General features: G+C 43.9%; 1 protein-coding gene across 6 annotated transcripts in view; it reads left to right on the top strand.

Annotated features, from left to right (window-relative positions):
• LOC125750765 (protein 4.1-like) overlaps positions 1-19,928 on the top strand; it is a 43,868-nt gene extending 23,940 nt beyond the window's left edge. For 3 of the 6 annotated variants that reach the window (XM_049029019.1, XM_049029004.1, XM_049029011.1), the window contains exons 11-25: positions 804-979; positions 1,895-1,978; positions 4,278-4,498; positions 8,057-8,107; positions 9,029-9,064; positions 9,576-9,761; positions 10,793-10,870; positions 12,205-12,801; positions 14,242-14,361; positions 15,361-15,435; positions 15,663-15,794; positions 17,445-17,546; positions 17,974-18,054; positions 18,203-18,319; positions 18,880-19,928. In XM_049029019.1, coding sequence (XP_048884976.1) covers positions 804-979; positions 1,895-1,978; positions 4,278-4,498; positions 8,057-8,107; positions 9,029-9,064; positions 9,576-9,761; positions 10,793-10,870; positions 12,205-12,801; positions 14,242-14,361; positions 15,361-15,435; positions 15,663-15,794; positions 17,445-17,546; positions 17,974-18,054; positions 18,203-18,313 — 2,050 coding nt within the window. In that variant the 3' untranslated portion in view covers positions 18,314-18,319; positions 18,880-19,928. Of the gene's footprint in view, positions 1-803; positions 980-1,894; positions 1,979-4,277; positions 4,499-8,056; positions 8,108-9,028; positions 9,065-9,575; positions 9,762-10,792; positions 10,871-12,204; positions 14,173-14,241; positions 14,362-15,360; positions 15,436-15,662; positions 15,795-17,444; positions 17,547-17,973; positions 18,055-18,202; positions 18,320-18,879 lie in introns of those variants that run through there. The other 3 variants (XM_049029028.1, XM_049029045.1, XM_049029037.1) reach the window with 3 other exon arrangements.
• Positions 19,929-20,344: the final 416 nt, after the last annotated feature.

Genomic DNA, 20,344 nt, shown 5'->3' with positions numbered 1-20,344 from the left:
CAGCTGACCAAAGTAGGCAACCCTGAATTAAATCTGATCAGCATTGAGTAAGATAAGACGACCACAACCACCCCCACGTGCAGCCCTACCCCACCCCCAACACACACACACACAGTTCATGATCATGCTCATGTTCATGACTCAACTGGGCATCTCACTGCTGTACGTTCTTTGGCAGTGCGTAGGCTGCTTCTTCGATGTGTAAAAGTCTTCTGTAATGTGTTAATGGGCATGTAGAGGCATGAAAGCACACTGCAGAAAAGTCTTAAACATTGTATAAGAAGCTTGCGTGCTGTCAAGGAGCCTTGCACACTGCAGAAGAACCTGACACACTGCAGAAGAGGGTAACACACTACCAAAGAGGCCTGTGTCGAACTCTATCACTAGACATAGGACAATGGGCGTATTCCATCTTTAGTGAAAAGTCAGAATCAGTCGTCAAAAAGTAGACATGCATGGTTTCCATCAGACAGCAGTGATGCGGTAGGAATTAATGAATTATTGTTACAAAATAAGAAAAACAAAACTTTGGCGTATTTGAGTTGGTTGAGCTAGTTTTGAGGAAAAGGGTGTTTAGATGCATCAATATTCAGGTGGTAACACTTCCGAAAGTGGGGGCCCTGGTGATGTAACAGTTTGCAAGAGTTTACGCTTCACACAGGCGCTTCGAGATCCTGCTCAAGTCATGAGCCGCTCTCCCTTACTCAGGGCCCTAATTAAGACAAAATTAAGGGGGACGTCTCTGTCTACAGAGTAATGGCATGTGAGTATAGGTACCAAACTTTTATCTTTCCCTCCTAAAGGTTGGTGTCTCCAGAACCCCCTCCCAAAAAGTTTCTCACGCTGGGCTCCAAGTTCCGCTACAGTGGCCGCACCCAGGCCCAGACCCGGCGGGCCAGCTCTCAGATTGTCCGGCCAGCTCCTTACTTCGAACGCTCCTCCAGCAAACGCTACACCATGTCGCGCAGCCTGGACGGGGGTAGGTCTTACACACCTTTGGGGACTCTTTCACCTGGGGGGGGGATGTTTCCCACCAAAATGTGGAGTCACGTCTTAGTTCAGACCCTCACTTTATGATTTCTGGCCCCTTTTTTTCCCTGCCTCCTTTATTGGCCATTCCCAGGCCAACATTAACAGGCAGTTCACAGAAATCCCACAATGCACTACTCCTTCTTAAGCTAAGCTGTGTTTATTTTGTGATGCCTGTAGAGAGATTAGCCGCTATGTGCTTTTAATGTTTTCTCCATATGTTTTTTTTTTGTCGTCTTTTGTTCCACCAAGCATATCTGTGCTGTTCTTTCCCCTTTACTGCCTTCTGATTAATTAGGAGACTGTATGTTTTTTTTTTTTTTTATCGCACTCCTTTGAGCTCTCTAGAGACAGCCGGCTTCACTCAGTTGCCAGCAGGGTCCTTTAGTGATCACAGTCGGGCACAGAAAAGGCAGCTATTTGAACACGGATGGGTTTTTCTGTCCTAATTGGTGTTTCATTCTGGGAAATAAAAAAAAAATAATAAAAGCCGCACACATAACATATAATTTTCGACACTATATGTACTATTCACTCCTTTACACAGAGATCACTCTGCTTTGCTGGATCAATCATCCTATGTCTTCCATAAATGTCGGTAACGCAGTGTCCTTTGGGTCGCCGGTTTCGCTGCATGTGCGTGATTTCCTTGTAGCTGCTGCACTGCTGCACGCTGGAAGTCTCTGCGGACATTTATGTTAGAGCATGCATCCCAGAATCGCTACCTTGTAGCTTTTTCTTTTTAATGATTCCCCTGCCTGCAAGCCGATCCCAGATCAGTTCTCCCATCCCTCATCTCATCTTCGGTCTCCTGTTGAATTGTCGATGCTGAATTCTCACCGCAGTGTCTTAATTATCTCTCCAGCTCAGCGGAATAATCCAAACAATGCGCGGACAGTTTTTCCAGGAAATAAACTGCCATTCCGAGTAAATGACAATGGTCTAACAGGTAGATACGTCTTGTGCTCTGTTTAACTCGTAGGTGTAGTAGCTGGAATGCACCCCACCCCCCCCCCCACACCCCTCTCACCCCGGCGACATCAATCTCCTGCTTCGGCTCAGTCGCTGGGGTGTTCGTGCTCCTTCGCCGTGCCTCCCTCCCTGCCCCCCACCACTTGTCGTCCCTGCATGCCATAGTACATCCTGCTTGGCATGCGATAAACACCGTTGCCATTTGTCACACACACAATACAGTGGCTTATATATTTTTTCTCAAGCTGATGCTGTAAACAAGAGTCAGATTAATTTGAAGGCATAAAAAAAAACACATGAAAAGCCGGGATTTGAAAGACCATTTGCCCTGCAGGAATAGTGCAGGAATTATGACACGTGAAAGGATTTAGCTGGTGTCATATTTATCATAAAAATGCTGCATTGATAGTTATAATTATATGTACAGTTGAGATTAATTGACATTTTAGTTTCTACGACATTGGAGAATATTCTAGAATCTAAAAGTTTTCCTGCACTAATCAGACTTTATTAACAAAATTAATATGAAATAAATATGAGGGGGTTAGCATGGTGGTGCAGTGGTTAGCACTGTTGCCTCACACCTCCCGGGACCCAGGTTCGAGTCTCCGCCTGGGTTACATGTGTGTGGAATTTGCATGTTCTCCCCATGTCGTCGTGGGGTTTCCTCCGGGTACTCCGGTTTCCCCCCACGGTCCAAAAACATGCTGAGGCTAATTGGACTTGCTAAATTGCCCGTAGGAGTACATGCGTGAGTGAATGGTGTGTGAGTGTGCCCTGCGATGGGCTGGCCCCCCATCCTGGGTTGTTCCCTGCCTCGTGCCCATTGCTTCTGGGATAGGCTCCGGACCCCCTGCGACCCAGTAAGCTAAGCGGTTTGGAAAATGGATGGATGGATGGATAAATATGAGGTTATTCAAATATACTAGATGATAAATCTGGACAGTAAATGTCATTATCACAGGGGGAAAACACCATGAAAAAAACAGGTTAAATGATATACTTTCTAGACATGACAGTAAAACTGAACTTGATAGGTTGAATTCATACCCAATCAGTAACAAGATGCCGTAACGTTATGAAGTAAAGGAGAGGATTATGTAATGTAATGTAATGGATTGCGTCTCTTCACTGATTGGGGCTTTGATGTCGGACATGGTGAGGGCATAACTTGAGGGCTTTGGCCATCAAAGAACTTCAAACGTCGTCTATGTCAAGCATCTCCAGAGCGGAAGTCTTCTAAGCGATGCCACTGGTTACCCCTTCCGCCTTTGCAGCTAACCCAAGGCTGCCTAGGTGGTGCTGCATTATTAAAACGTCACAGGGTGATATGAGAGGCTGGCGGGGGCGGGTGGCATGTGTGCGTGTCCCAAGTATATATCGCTGAAGCCAGGGGCCGAGTATTGAGTGAGAGGGGCAATATTGAGTGGGAGGGGTTCATCCCGAGGGGTAGGAGCGGTTTATAAAGAGGGTCAGGGTTGGGGTATGAGAAGTTATAAACCCCTCCCACATTGCCCCTCCTACTTGACATTGCCCCTCCTACTTGACAGAAGGCATATTAACATGGTCAGAGGCCCCTTTACTTTTTTCCACGATGGCGTAGTTGTCGACTGTGGGCGGGGGAGGTTTGGCTACAGTGAAAGTCATTGACTGGGATGCTTAAATTTTATTAAGTAAGATTGAGACCCCTTTTGTTGTGGAAGTCCCTGGGTTTCAGCCCGGGAAAGCCTGTGCATTAAAGCACGTGTTGGATTGTCACTTTGGAATTCTATTTATACCTGCCAAGGTATGCCAAATGTCATAGACTATAGGACTTTTTAGTGCCATTCTAATTGTAATTGTAATCTTAATTGACGCCATGTGGTTATTTTTCTAAAGAAACCAGAAGGCATTTCTCTGTTCAGTCTAAACCAGAGCACTGGAATGACTGTGTGTTACGTCAGCCTGAAGTCAAACTCTAAGGTTATACTGGTAATAACATGACTGACCGCTTGCGTAGATTTAATGACGGGACCGTGTGATCAGCATGGGATTTTTGTAGTTTTAAACTATAAAAAGTTTAGTACATTAACTGTAAGTCGTTCTGTGTTTTTTATATAATATATATATATATATATATGTATATAAAAGGTTATATATATATACATATATATATTGTATACTCTCCTCATTTATGCTTAGTGCTGTGGGTTTTATTTTTTTATATTAAGAAGTTTAAAAATGAACGTTGATGAGTCATGCCAGCATCACTGCTCAACTATCTCTTTGTGATGTAGCCCCCGTGTGTGAGAGCAATGAAATCCTAATGAAGGAACCAAAGATCACCCCGAAGCCAAGCCCCGCGCCCCGCGCACCCGCCAAGGTGGCACCCATCCTCGTGGCCACCGTGACGCCGGAGAAAGTGGTGAAGGAGGAGAAGATTGAGGAAGAGGAGAAGACTGTGGCCACAGAAGTGTCAGAACCAATCCCACTCACACCAGTCCATCCAGAGGCAAAGGTAGGTCCTTCAGGAATCCTCAGGGGCTCCTCGGGAATCCTCAGGGGCACCTCGGGGAATTCTTATTTTGGCTGCTTGTCTGAATTACGTGGTGATGATGGACCTGGAGCATGTGGGAGGTTAGGATGACGTGGAGATGAGCTGTACCAGCTCGCTTGACGTCATTGCCAGCTGCAGAAAAACCGTGATTGTTCTTTGGAGTTCAGTAGCAGATCGTCTCCGCTGTGACCTCAGTTTTGTCAGTCGCTCACAAACTTCTGAGCACCTTTGTTTACGTCTCCCTCTGTTTCAGGCAGGAAACACACTGCTAGTGCTAATCATCCATCCATCCGACTAAATCACTTGTCTGGCGTAGGAGTGTGAAGAGGGCATGACGTGCAGCTCAGCGGGTTAGCACTCCGCAGAGTGATGTCACTGTTGGGCCCCTGAGCAGGGCCCTTAACCCCAAATTGCTCCAGGGACTGGCTGACCTGGCTCTCTTTCAGAAATGTATATCGCTTTGGATAAAAGGGTCTGCTAAATATAAAGAAATGTAAATGTATAGCAGGAACCACAGGGGAGCCCTTTAGCTGGATGCGCATCTATCATAGGACATACACTTTGGGTAGCTTAGAGACACCAATGCACTTGACCACATCTTCGGGAGGAAACTAGAGTTTCCGAAGGAGCGTTCTGCGAAAATGCAAATTCCATGTAAACAATCCCATACCCAGGAGGTATGAGGCTGTAGTGCAGCCCGGTGAGTCACGGTACCGTCTTGGCACAAGTCATTTACATTTTCATCTGAATGCCTTCCATTCTGTGCCACTGGTGCCAGATAAACATGAAAATACAGAGACAATGCACTGTTTGAAGCGAGCATTCATAATTTATACCCCTTTGCAAGTCCATGAAGTGTTTAAATTTTTTAAGGAATGCTGTGCATAATTTGTATTATACATATTTGTTGGGGAAAAAGCTTCCCCGCCCTCATATCTGTACATGGTGGGAAACGCATCTCACATTGTGTTAATTAGGGTTTAATTTAATGGTGGCACTAATGCTGTCAGCTTGATGTACGGGCTGTAGTGTGATAAACGGCATGTGGAAACTCACAGAAGAAATGAACAGGCCACCATGCTGGAGCATGATCCTCAGGAGCCGCTGGACACATTGCCGGATCCATGGCATCACTGCCGACTGCACGGTGCCTGTCTCTCCCTTCACTGTACCCACAGGCCGTCCTCAATTCCTGGATCAGGAGCACAGTTTTGCTGGCCGATTAAAAGGTCAAAAAACACATGTTGAGAAACGGATCATCTAATTTCATATTTTTCATTATTGACACAATTTCGCAAAATTATACATTTCTGGAAATTCTCCCTCTAAACACTCTCCCAGCTTGTTACAATTCAATTCAATTCAAAGTTATTTAGTGCATTTTCACAATATTACTAGGGCTGTCACTATTGGTTATATCAAGTAATAATCGAGTAACCTACTGATTCATTTTCCGATTCATCTAGCAATCGTTTAGATATGATACGATACGATATGATACGATATGATATGATACGATACGTTACGATACGATTAGCACAAGCCAGGAATCAGCCAGCCATTGCATGGTTCACAGTCACACAGGGTGAACATGCAAACTAAACACACAAAGCTGTGTACCAGGCTTACACGATGCGCCATGTTAATGTCGACATGGCATTTCATGCATGTGCCATTATCACAAAGCAAGGACCACAATAGTCTGCTACATTCAATCCATCAGTAAGTTGCTCTAAAACCTCCTTACTCTGTCACTGGAATTGAAAATAAATAGCCTAAGGTTTACTGCCGCTGCTTTTGCATGAGCACTGCATGCGCTCTCCGAGACGATCATAGTCATTCTCATCTTTGCTGTTTGACTCTCACTTATGAAGAATTAAACAAAAACGAGTGAAGACTGAAGAGGCGAAAAGCAAACAGGAACTGGTCATGAAAAGACATTCATCTTCCGCTGTATGGAAATATCTTGTATTCCGAAGAGATGATCTCGAGCAAAACGAAGTGATTTGCTGGCACTGTTTCGTGTCTGTTGGCACAGCTAACAACATATTTGACAGACTCTGTCGGCAGATGAATTCTGTTAGACTGTGTACGGTGGTTAATTTTCAATTCCTAAATATCACTAAAACTTCAAGTATCGCAGCGTGAACTTTTCTCAGTATCGTTAAGCCCTAAAACACATAATATGTAAAAAAAAAAAAACAATAAAGAATTATTAAATACATATGGTTATTATGTACTGTAGGCCTATTAAGTAAGATGGTTTGATGAAGTGAAGTGCTAATTACTTTGACATACAGGAATTGTAGAAAATATCTTAAGCAAAATAATTTAAGTGATGACAAAGACAGGTTAGGCTACTCCAAGAGGCATGTATCTATCTAACCTCGCAATCCCGGATGTGTTCTCTAAGATGTACTTGCAATGCAGCCATGCTGTGCTGGTATTTAAGTTATGCTTCGCAATGCTGACAGTCGACTGCATTTTCGTTCACCTTTAATGTGAAGGACTAATGCTTTTACTCTTTTTGTGGATCCTCTTCCACTATGCGCCGTCTTTTTTCCACCATATTGTCAAGAAATTGAGAACGAAAATTTTAATTAGTGCTTTTTAGTAATCAAATTTAATTGAGTAATTGTGACAGCTCTAAGTATTGCATTGCCTCAAAACGCTTTATACCGTGCATGTCCAAATCCTTCCGTGAGCAAGCCAGAGGTGACCGTGGTAAGGAAATTAACTCCCTAGAAGGAAGAAACCTTGAGAGGAACCAGACTCAAAGGGGAAACCCAACCCACTAGGGCCTACAAAGGAAGTCCAACACCACTAAGTCTCAATTCATAAAGTAACACTGTATATAGTCCATGTATAAAGGCAGAAGATGTCAGAATGTGGGATTTGGGCCTGTATTTGTAGGCTACAAGCTTTGTGGGGTGATCAAATTGGCCTTAGTGTGTGTGTGTGTGTGTGTGTGTGAGCAGGTGTATACCTATCCTTATGGGGACACAATGTCCCCATAACGTGATAAATATCCGTTTCTTTCCCTTATGGGAATCGGTTTCCTGGTCCCCATAAGGGAAAACTCTATTTTATAAAAATCAGTGACTGCTATGAAAAAACTAAAAATGCAAAAACTCTTGTATTTTGTTGGTTACTTATGGTTATGGTTAGGGCAGGGTGGGGGTTAAGGTTGTCATAGTTAGCGTTAGCATTTTTCTTATAAAAGTGAATGAGCGGGCCCCATAAGGATAGGTATACACTAGATGTGTGCGTGCGTGTGTGTGTGTGTGTGTGTGTGTGAATGTCCTGTGATTGACAGGCATCAGGTCAAGAATGTATCAGCTGTGAGCTGTGAGTTATGGAAAATGGATGGATGAATCCATTCACGGATGGATGGATGGATGGATGGATGGATGGATGGCTGGATAATCACCACTTGTGACACTTGAGTCCCTAAGCCAAAGCACTGCTTAAAGACAGGGCCCTCTGTTTTCCCTCCTCCTGCCTCGATGGACGGAGAAGAACAACAGTGAGTGGACGGACACCATCGTTGACGGCGAGACAGCCACGGAGGTGAGAGCTGCCGCGTCGGGCGTGTTGGGGGCACGTTCCGTGTTACATGGGGCGGATCTTGGCGAGGGCAACATGAGCAATTGTCCCCCCCCACCACCGGTAAAGTATGCTGGCGGAAGGTACCAGCTTTGAAACTGACCCAGGGCACCACGTGGGCTTCGACTGACAGAGCATATATGTAACATGTCTCTCAATCCAAATCTGTCACTTTCTTGGTTTTTACATTTTTTGGACTCAGTTACTTCATCATATCATCTATATTATATACATGTTGAATGCTGGTGGATCCCTTTAAAACACCACCAATGCATCAGCGATGACATAAAACCCCCTTTGTTTCATGGTGAGAAGTTGTTCGACGGTTTCTTTTTAATTTTTTTCCAAAGGCTCTGATTCGCATGCTGAGACGTGAGCATTTATCATACTTGAGACATTAGGTTGCATTGAGAAAGATGAGTTTTAAATGTATAAATCCCACTCCTCCCCGGCATGAGAAGCACCTGCTGTTTCCATGGCGAGCTCAATCACGCGTGTGCGCCATTGAATGTGGTTCGGTCTCAATTCACCGCAGCGTGTCATTGGAACTCGGTCTCAACTGCCGCATGCAAGCACCTTTAAAAGCCGATTTTAGAATAACTCCTAATTTTGAATGGCTTGCTTTCACTGCAAACTTCTATAAATGCTTGTGTAATTTACAATGGAAGGTTCTGCAATCTCTGGTTCACTGTGAGCCAAGTTACTGCTGCACAGGAGAAAGGAGTCAAGATTAGAAGTGGTGGGGGCAGAGTGCATCTCTGAAACCCCATCATATCTCTGAGGCTCCTCTGGGCGTCAGTGGGCAGGGAGTCTCTCCCTTGTATCAAGTTGAAATGTTTAGCTAGATCATCCAGCTTTGTTTTTCTCTCTGTTTCATGCTTACAGTCGGACCAGGACGATTTATCAGAATTGAAGACTCAGGTACCCTGTTTTAGTCTCATACAGAAAGATGGTGGATTGTTGTTAATATCACAAAATAGTGCACAAGATTTATAAATGGCATCATGGTATTTTGGTCCAGGTACACGTCACAGGTGGCTGAATTAATCTGGTTAGTACAGAGTGCTAATGCCGGCCTGGATATGCCTTACACTGAGCTGTCAATGGAAAACACCGGCACTCAAATAGACGACCATCTGCCTGATTAAAAACACCAGAGTCATGATCAAAAAGAAAGCCTTTATACCTCAGGTGCAAACACATGAAAGGCAAGGTACATCTGAATCTAAATCCCTCAGCTCAAAGGATTGAGAATGCAGTGCTTTCGTTAGTGATAACAGCATTTGTATCTGAAAGCCCAATGAGCAGGGATGTCTAAGGATATCTAATTGTATTGTTGATGTTTTAGTTTTTGGGCTTGGTTATGGAGGGTGGGTGTTATGTTAAAAAGGGAATAGTGGTGAATCATTAACTTTCCATTTTGGTACGCCAGGAAACAGACAGGACCCCGGAGGAAGAAGCGAAACAGACCAACATTCGAGAGCTGAGACGCACATTTCTGGAGACGGGCGTAGACACAAGCATCCTGACGGAGTGGGAGAAGAGGCTGGCCACATCCCCAGTGCGGTCCCCGAGGGCAGAGGAGGCACCCATGATTGAGCCGCTCACGCCCGACGACGTAAGCTCTGATGTGGACCGATACCTGGTTGCTAGGAAACATACACAGTGGACAAACTGATTGGCTAGTGTTAGGGATACATGGTACCACATTAGCATTTTATTTTTGTCAAATGGGAAGAAGCGGAATCTTACGCTTGCATTGTCACATGTCCATAAAATAACCTCATTCACACTTTATATATATTTGAAATATATTTAGTTTTTTATATATATATAAAATTTCCCTCTGGGATCAGTAAAGTTAAATTTAATATGTACATTAAAAAGATTAAATCTGACACAAATACTAGATGAATAAATGATGTATAAATGAAATATAAGATGTAAAAACTTGCACTAATACCATTGAAAAAACAGATGTTCACTTACTTATTAAAAATCACAGTTAAATTACGTCAAAAATTGCTACCAAATATTTAAAATTGTGGGATCATAATTTATGGAAGATGGATGGATATTTAATAATGTAACCTGCATAGTACAGCTGTTCTAACTGGCTGCTCATTAACTCTACTTGATTACTATAAATAATGCTTTAATAATACACCATCTCTTCATCTAGTGTTCGTTTCATTCCAGTGGCCAGGGGTGAGTTTCCCCAAGCATTCTTAACGCTACGTAAGTTGTAAGCTCTGTCTTTTAATGTAGAAGGCTTCGGGAAACACACCCCAGGTTGTTAAGTGAAAAGGACGTTAAATGAAGATCCCAGTAGCTTAGGTGTGACCACAGCTGTTCTTCATGCTGTGATGATGTTCGGTTGCTGCTGTCTCATTCAGATATGGTTCTCATGCAGCCATGTCAGCATTGCACTCACTCTAGTGTGCGCTGTTGTCAGTCTTACAATATCAAGTCATACATGTGCCCATTAGTCAGAAATAAATTTTTTATTACTGTCTTATTTGTGAAAGGTCTCTAACTGAGGAAGTCACGAAACAAGCAGAGGGTATTTACTAGGATTTTAGTGGATGATGGATGAATGGATGGATGGATGGAGGAGCCAAACTATAACTTGACACTTCTTTGTTGTAGACTAAAGAGGAGACCAGGGAGATGGGAGCAAGTGGTGTAGATGTGAAGCTGGGCCTTTTCGACACCACTGTCTCCACGGTGAGGCTCCCACCATCCTGAGACTCTGTCTCCATCACCAAGCCGTGCTGCAAAGGATGCTGGGAAGGACTCCCTTGAGAGTCCGTCTGCCCTGCCTGTCCTTGTCTGACTTAGGGCTAAATTCGAAAGCTGAATCAAGCCATCTTAAAAACAGCTAGTATATTAAACAATTAAATTTAATAGTTCATTAAATTAAATAGTCATTAAAATAGTAATTAAGTTTAGTTCATGAAATAAGGTAGATCTACTTTACTTTTGCTACTATGAGTGACATGTAAGAATATTGAAACAGCTTCAATCTCCCCAGAATGATTCCCAAAATGTTTTAAAAAGGCACCCAGAAGTCGCCCTAAGGATAGCCAACATACTCAATCACGGAGGCTCAAATCCAGCGCCTGCCTGTAATTTGCATAATTTTATCAGTGATTAATGAGATGGAAATGGAAGTTTTTCCATTACATTTACTTCCATCAAGAGACATGGGTGTTTCATTCTCTAGGCAAGCTCCCCCTGATCCTCCATGCCCCCCTATCGGTCTGCTACCCACTATTTACATTTAAGTACAGTCTCAGGGTGAGTGAACACATAAGACGTTAATCCGATTCAGTTATCCATCAAAGTCTGCTTCTGTGGCTGTATTGGAAGGCTGGAAGAATTGTTTAATATTTCCTGTTTCCTATAAACAGCAGAGGAAGAGGTTGCACCGAGAGTTGCAGTACTGTAGAATAGCTGTTTTTTGAACTTTTTGAAGCCAGAATGGTTTGAAGACATTACAGTTAATGCGTCGGCCGCCATCTTGTGCTTGGGGCACTAACAAAGCTGTGTGTGTCCCTGAATCAGAAGTGAGGGGTCCCATGACACTCTAAAATAACCAGCACAACTCAGTAACTTTTTCTAGGGTTTTAGGTACGTGTAATGTTACCAAGCCACTGGAACCTCTCGTTAAAAGTAGTATCGATAAGTAATATTTATTTTAAGTTTATGAAGAATAATCATCAAATTACTAGTTAACAGGTTGGGAACTAATTAATTAATGTAATGACTGATTAGATTTTGCACCGCATTATTATTATTGCCATTATTATTTTGAAAGTTTTTGTCCTCATAAGAGTACAAAACATACAAATGATCTCAAAAACCACTCTAAACACATTATGTGAAACCACAGCTCACCCTACTCTAACACTTCATTAAGATTTAACACACTAGCTAAATAAAAACGCATTGTGCTCAAGACCCAGGTTGTGACCACTGTTTGATGACCGTGCCTCATTGTGTCATGTGACCATCTCCTAAGCTGCCAGCTAATGACACTCTTTGTATTTCACACTTAGGAGATTGATGGGTGGGTTATTGTAAACAACGTGGCTAAAGTAGCAGAGCAGAAAAGTACAGTGACCTGTAAAGTAACAACTGTAAGCAGCACTGAAGGAGCTGAAGGCGTGCACAAGGGTGGTGATGTCAGAGAGTCTGAGGACATTCCCCAGAAAGAAGAAACAAAGCCGAAAACCTCCTCTTCCGCAAAGACCTATAGCAAGGTGTCGGAGAAAGTGGTTACCATCACGACGCGCTCAAGCAATGGTGGGCCAGCCACTCCAACCAGCGAGAGGCTGTCCCCTCAGGTCAAGATAATCCCAGTGTCACCCAATTATGGGACCCCAGGACCAGCCCCAACAGAAGAAAAAGATGTGCTGATCACCGTTAAGGGAGCTGAGACTCCCTCGCCCACCAAGGCTACCGTGGGGACCGTGAGGACTATGGTAGCTGTCAGCCCATCCGAGGAGATGGGGGAGGCGAAAAGGCCCGAGGTCAAGCTGCAGGTGGACGTGGCGCAGAAAGAAAAGGCTCGAGGCTCTTCTCTGGTTGAGCTGGAGTTGCCCATTCCTGCTCCACGCTACTTTACCAAAACCTCACCTACGGCTAGAGCAGTGGTATGGCACAGACAACACAACCGGCTCTCAACATAGCCTTCCTCTGCTCCTGCTTCTCATCCCACTGCTTCCACAAGCTATTCCAGGCTACTCAAATCTACCCCTGGCTGCTCCAGTTTTCTACAGGATCCCCCAACTTACCCCAAGTTACCACGGGCTTTTGCAAACTGGCCCAGGCTACCTAAATTTACCCTTGACTACCCCAGTTTATCCTTTGGCTGCCTCAGTTCTCCCCAGGACCCCCAACCTAATCAAAGTTATCCCAGTTTACTGCAAGCTAGCCCGGGCTACCATGAGCTATCCTCAGGTTACACCAGCCAGGCCAACCCGGGCTAACTTGTACTGTGTCAAGTTAGAAGGAGCATAGCATGACACCTTTGCTAGCGACTGATTGGGAGTTCCTTCGGTATCACCCAAGGCTTCACAGATCTAACTTTGCTTGCCTTCCTTTGCACTCGGCCCATTTGATGGGGTCCTTCATCGCTCATCAGTTTAATGTGCCCCAACCCCTCTGACAGACCCAACTTTTCAGTTTGGGTAGAAAGACCGAGGCTATCTCAGTGTCAGTCCTCGTCAACCAAACTTCTCACGCTATGCGCCTCTTACCTCTTTGCCACGCGCTTGGAATCGATCATGGGCCCTATTCATAAGAGCAGGCTCTCGGAGATCTGGGATTGCTTCAGCCAGCTTCATCAGAACATAGCGTTTCGGAACACTTTGGAAACTGTGGCCAAAGCTGCTCACTTTATGTTATGTCCCCCAAAATGATGAATGGAGCAGAAAAACTATTTTAGCACTTGTTGACTAGCTTAGCTACTATTATTCCAATGGATTCAACATCTTAACTCGGTTACAGTTCTCTGTGAAGCCAGACTGCCTGGTGTTTCTCAGTAACTGGGTATCATTGGTGATTTGTGGAGATGAGGGATATATCTTCAACTAAGGAAATCACAGAATACGTCCAAAGTTACTGAAAGTTTTGTCATTCGTTTTTTTACAAACGATGTCACTACAAGTTCATAGCAGTTAATTTTCCCTACATGTATTCCCTCCTTGTGGCCCCACTTTTAACGGCAGGCCAAGGAACATTTGATCAGCAGAATGCACCATTCCAGTACCTTGTGTGGCTCTCGTTCTCAGTGATCTCCTTAGCTGGGCTGTGGCTCTCCGAGGCAGTACTGCTCGCGCTCAGTAATTTAGGGTGACGTCAACGGCTCGCTTGATGGCTTCTCTCTCCGACGCTCTTATGAATAGTTCCTCTTTCCCTTCCCCATCTCTCCAATGCTCTTATCCCCCCCACTCGCTGTCGATTTTGTGTCCCCCCCCCTCCCCACACCTCTCGTTCCTTTTGTCTTTTCACTGTCTTCACTGCTCCCGTCTGTCCATCTCCCCATCCCCCCCCCCCCCCCCCCCCCCCCCCCGGTCTGTCTGCACACGCAGCCTAAGCCGACGTTTGACGAGATGTCCCCAGAGCTCACAGCTCTGCTGCGGTCGGCACGGGAACAAGCCGACACCATGGAGTGGGCCGCCCCTGCCTCGCCCGGTCAGACCGTTCTCAAGGTACCAGCCCCTACCCTGCTGTAAGGCACTAACACTGATTAAGCTATGCCCCCCCAGCCCTGTTTGCCATGATGAATGTGTTCCCTCTTCTGTTTCTCCGCCCATTCTGATTGCGGCGGTGCAGTGCTTTTCTAAATGCAATATCTGAAACATGTCTGAAATGTTTTTTTTTTTCCACTGACAAAATTGTCCATATATATTCGCAGTCAACTTACTCCACAAAGAGGAAGTTGAGGGAGGCGTAAAGAATTTCCCTACAGGGGATCAATAAAGTATCAATTAAATTATTATACAGTACCAGTGAAACGTCTGGACACTACTAAAATTCATTTATTTTTCAACAGGATAATGACCCTAAGCACTCCATGACTTTATGTAGTGAGTATTATCTTATGAACAAAGAAAGAGATATAAGACTGTGACAGTTGACCTGGTCTCCACAATCCCGGGACGTAAACCCTGGATGAGGTGGATCAAAGAGTAAGAGCAGGGTGGACACCTTGTGCCCAAAATGTGAGGAAACATTAAGGACTGTTGGAGAAGCATTCCAGGTGGCTACATCTAGAAGCCGGTAGAAAGAATGCCGAGAGTCTGCAATGCTGTCACTGAAGTCACAGGGGGCTTGCAGGGTCTGAAATTTGAGAATATTTTGAGATGTTGAACAATTGAACAATTCTCTTGTTGTTGCAGTATGTGATGTATATTACTTCATTACACTGAGGCCTTTTACTATAAGGTGAATAACAGAGTTAAAATAGATAGATGCATTTAAATCAGGTATGCCCAGGATTTTGACTAATATTGTACTTAATCTCAGGTTATTTCCTTGATATTCCCTACGAAAGACATCACACGCATTGTTAAATCCAGCAGTGTATATTAATAGAGAAAAGAGTTCCTTTGTGAATTTAGTGGACGTTTAGTGAACCATGTTATTTCATTGGTAGTGTATCCCTTATCCTCAGTGTAAAATGATCGATTCTCCATTTCTGATTGCAGGACACGTTCGTCGTGACATCGGTGCACTCTCAGCGATCACATCAGGAGCAGACGACGACAACAGCTGTGACACAGGTGTGGTGAGGTACTGGGGCAGGGCAGGGTATGAAAGCATGCGGGACAGGCTATGCTGATGGAAGCTCCTTCATCTCCCAGTCTCGTAGGCAGATGTTGAGGATGTGTGAGATCAGAATAGCAGGAAACGGTCAAATGACCCTTGCAAGTATTGCGCTTAAAGGACTCTTCCATATTCCCATCTGGCATGCTTGTCCTCATCCCCTTGACCTCTCTCTTTGAAACAGTCCCCAGTAACAGAGACAGGATCTCTGAGCTTTGGCGGTGTAGAACGTCAACCCAAGAAGGAGTTGGAGACCATGGATACGCAGGAGGTCTGCACAGAGAGCAGAACGAAGATTACTCACAGGGCATCACAGGTAGGGCCCATTTGTACTCAACACTTTCAATGCGAACACTGATGTGGGCGGTGGCTTTGCAAGTGGTGTTGCTGAACTCACTTCCCCATGTAGTTTACATCAATCTGGAGGGTTAAAAGTTATGTCCACCAGGGGGCAATGTGAGAGATCCTCTTGGTCAACACCGTCGTTTCCAGTCTTACCTGTTAGTATGAGTTTGTGGCCTAAAATGCCACAAGCTACCAAATATAATTCTCAGTGACAGTGTATTTACGAGAAGACGAGTAGAGCACCATATATATAGTTCAAAATGAAATAATTTCTCACAAACATGCCTATGAGTGACTTAAACAGCACAGGTGAGAATGATCGTAATTGACTCGGAAAGCACAAATAGCACTCCTGCAAAAGTAGTGGCAGTAAGCTTTAAACTACTTTTTAAAGGTATACTAGATAATATGAAAAAGCAATAATAATTAAAGTTGCAAAGCATGCTGAGTTTTGTTTCCCATGACAGAGTATAAATGTTTTAGCAAAACTTAAATCCAACTGCAGTTGACGAATTTTATCACTGAGATTTCTAAATAACAGGTCTGTAACTAAAAATAACGTCATGAAAATATCTTATACCGGTGTGTAATGTCCTTATAACTTATACTTCGTGCATGTGACACTGCTCACATTAAATTAGGAAGCAGAAGAAAATTAAACTAACATTAATATGATGTACATCGATGCACACAATACTGTTCAGAAAAATGACTCACCTGCCTTTATAAAAAATCTGCTATGAATATCTTCCAGCCACTCATTATAAAAAAAATTCTAATGAATTCGTACGTTAATATCAAGTGTAGCTTATATAAACACATTGCTGCATGATAAAAGTTCGGCATACTGCCCTCAGTATTTTTGGTGGTACTTCATCTTGCATACGTGTAGCTTAATTACACTCAGAAGACGCGTTGAATGAATGCAGGAAATGCATGGTGGCGAAGATGTGTTAGTGGATGCATTGCGAGCATTGAGTATAAATTGGCCCGTAGGAGGCAAGGAGAGAACCCTGATATGACTCGTTAATCGCATGCAGTCATTCTGCATATTATACCACGGCTTGGGTAAATGCCATTTTCTTATTGGCCCAGAGATGTCACGTGGGTGTTGATTATTTTTATGTAACTACACAGGTAGTTCTAGTAACCTAATAACAGTTCTTTGTTAACACGTTTAATAAAACAATGCATTAATATAAAAACTGGAGTGACTTTTTACTCATAAATAAGCAGTGATTCTTGTCTATAATTTTCCTTGCTTTTCAAAAAACAATTGTCTGTCTGTTTGACGGTTCCTATAATAACTTAACTGAGTTGCCGCTTCCAGCAAATCACCTGACCAGACTTACTGACTTAAAGGGACTATGCAGTATTTTTAAGAGCACATTATTATTACGATAGGATATTCGATAAGATATAGTTTATTGATCCCCGGGGGAAATAAATGCAATTTTCCAGTCTCACAAAGTCAAGTTTCGCTACATTAAAGGGTCACTAAGAGCAGCTAAATCATCAAATCTGTAAGTGGTGAGTGTAACGGTTCATCAGTGTTGCGATTACACACGCAAGCATGACCACGACCAGAGAGCAAGCCTGTGGCTCTATAAATGTTTGGCAGGACGAGGCAGCCATCGGAGGTACCAGTGCGGAGGTCCTGACAAGCGGCCAGACCATCACGTCGGAAACAGGAAGCACGACCACCACCACGCACATTACAAAGGTCAGCCCGCTGTCACATAGACTTGTTAAAAGTTTCGGCACTCATTTGTGACTTTTTAAAACTGCGCCACTGTCTGCAGCAAATGGTGGGTGGGTAACTAAACCGATTGCGACCCAATTTAGCTACTTTGACATATAATTGCTAAGAACCATGTGCCAAGTGCTGGCAGATCCTCAGTAGCACTTGAGAGGTTTTAGTAGTGCAGCTTTATGTTCAACTTCAGTTCTTTGGCTGAAGGCATTATCTCTGTGGTGATTCATTCCCAGTGTAGGCCAGTTTGTACCTGATGAAGTCACTTTCAAACTTTCACGCGACCTTGTACAGGAATTGGCTTAAGTTCCCCTGGAATTGGGATTGCCTAGCTTTGGTGGTCCTGTTTTGCTGCAGTGCATTGGCATAAACCCTTCCTTTGGTTCACTGTCTGCAGACCGTAAAGGGAGGCATCTCTGAAACAAGGATCGAGAAGAGAATCGTGATAACAGGCGACGCGGACATTGACCACGACGAGGTTAGGACCGTCTTACAGTGAAGAGAGTGACTACAGATACAGGAGATTCCTTCGCACAGTTAAATGAATTGTCTTTGCCTGTGAGATCTGCTCCTAATCGTACTCGTCTTCCACGATGGCCCCCAAACCATGTTTTCTACTGAGTTAGGCTCTGGCTCAGGCCATTAAGGAAGCCAAGGAGCAGCACCCTGACATGTCGGTGACCAAAGTAGTGGTGCATAAAGAAACGGAGATCTCGCCCGAGGAAGGAGACGAGTGACACCTGGTAAGACCTGGGCCTGTCTCGTCAAGGCTGGTCCTCTGTCCATTGGATGGGGAAATAGCTGAGGTGACATACTGGGGGTTCTTCACAGGAAGGGCATGTTTCCCTGGCTGTTTGTGTGTGTGCAAGAGTAGGTTCAGAGAGCTTTTGTGGTCGGCAGTCTGGTGCAGAGAAATTGGATTCTTTCAAAAAAAGTGTCTGACCTCAATTTTAGAGAGGCATTGTCGGTTGTCTAAGTTGGCCTCATTCTTCTGTAGTACAACGTGATTTATGACGTGTGTGTTGTCTGCCCTCTAGTGGTTATAATTCTGTTTTCTTATTTTCTCATCCATATTATTTTCTGGGTTATACAGCTTGACCATTCATGAATTGCCTAAAAAACACACACACACACACAATTTTGGCTTCGCTCATTTTGACTTGTCAGGTCATCGTCTTGTAGGACAGGCTTTCACCTGGCTCCTTAACCTCGCTTCATGCTTTTGCTGTTGCTAATGTGCCTTCTGGATTTATTGCTCAGCTTCATGCACCTGCTAACATCTCTTCTCTCTCTGTGCTTCTAGGCTTAAACCCTCACCCTTCAGAGGACACTTTTTTGCTTCATGCTGTATGGAATATGACACCTTTGGGGCATAAAGTTTGGCTTCCAGCAGTTCCATAAAATAAGTTCATACTTCACAGCACCGGAGCACTGCGAACCTCATCACCCATTCACACACAAAACAGCATCTGGCGTAGCTCCTGGTTAGTGTAATCTGTCCATGGACAATGTGTGTTGCATGTAAAGGGATCCGTTTAGCCTATGTGTCCTTGCCCCCCCACCCCCCATACAAAAATAAACACAGTTATTAAAAGTCCCCATTAAGTACAAGTATTTATGGGTATGTAATCTCTTTACAAGTTCAGGCAAAAGGGGAGAGGGGGGTAGGTGAGAATCATAATGCCTTATGATGTAATAGCTTATTTACATCAGTCACACTGTATTGATGAAATGAAAGACTACTCAATCACTGGACAGGCTGCACAGGTGACCACGCTGAAGTTGGGAAGTAGGTGCATTCTACAAAGACACTCTTCATTCCCAATGCTTAACCTTATGTGCTTCATCTAAAAAATGTAAAAAAAAAAAAAATTATGCAGATATACATAATATAGATATACATTTTTATTTATGGCATAGATTCACATATCAGATATTATTTGGTCATTTATACTTGAATTGTATATTTCTTTAACACAATATTTTAAAATTATGAGTTGAACACTCCTTGTATGTAAGAGAAATATAATGTATTGAACTGAATAAGATGGCCGCCAGTGAGAGTCATGTTTGAGGAACCCCTTTGGACTGGGAAAGGTTCTGCTCGCTATGAGAGGTTCCTCGTCCCGTACCCTCCATCGGCCCGGACCTTCCCGCTGTGCTCAGATTGTCAGGCAGTCAAGCCTTAAACCGAACCGAAAATGAACCGCGACCTGCAGCCGGACGACGGTGGCGCCATTTGTGCGGCCATACACATTGGAAGAGCCGCATGTCAGGTGCTCCTGTCCCGCCCACCGCCTCGCCATCCACGGTTAATATGTTGCCATATTCGTCAAATAAAAAGTGTTTAAAGCATCTGCGTTTCGCCTTTTTATTTTACTAATACGTTGCACGCGTGATATTGCTGTGGTTAAAAATAATTGACTGCCATTCAAAGTAGGCCGCGACTGCACTGTAGCGTTGACGTGCTGCAGCTTGTTACTCTGCAAAGGGCAGGGAGGCCCAGGAGCTGTTACTCTGGTGAATCATATTACCAAGAACATGGTACGCAGAACAACGCATTACAATCAGGGTCTACTGTGCAATGATTGACAAATTCGAAACTAATGTTTTTTCAACTGCAAGCCCTGCTTATGCTAACTGGGGGGGCATCCGCGAATACACTTGATATTTCATCACCTAAAATTGACATATTTTAGTAGGCAGTGTATAATGCGTTTAAAAATTATTTAATTTTTAAAGAATTATCCTTCCTTAGCTTTACTATT

Source organism: Brienomyrus brachyistius, chromosome 1, assembly GCF_023856365.1.
Source record: "Brienomyrus brachyistius isolate T26 chromosome 1, BBRACH_0.4, whole genome shotgun sequence".
Lineage (NCBI taxonomy): Eukaryota > Metazoa > Chordata > Actinopteri > Osteoglossiformes > Mormyridae > Brienomyrus > Brienomyrus brachyistius.
This window is presented reverse-complemented; position numbering and strand designations above follow the sequence as displayed.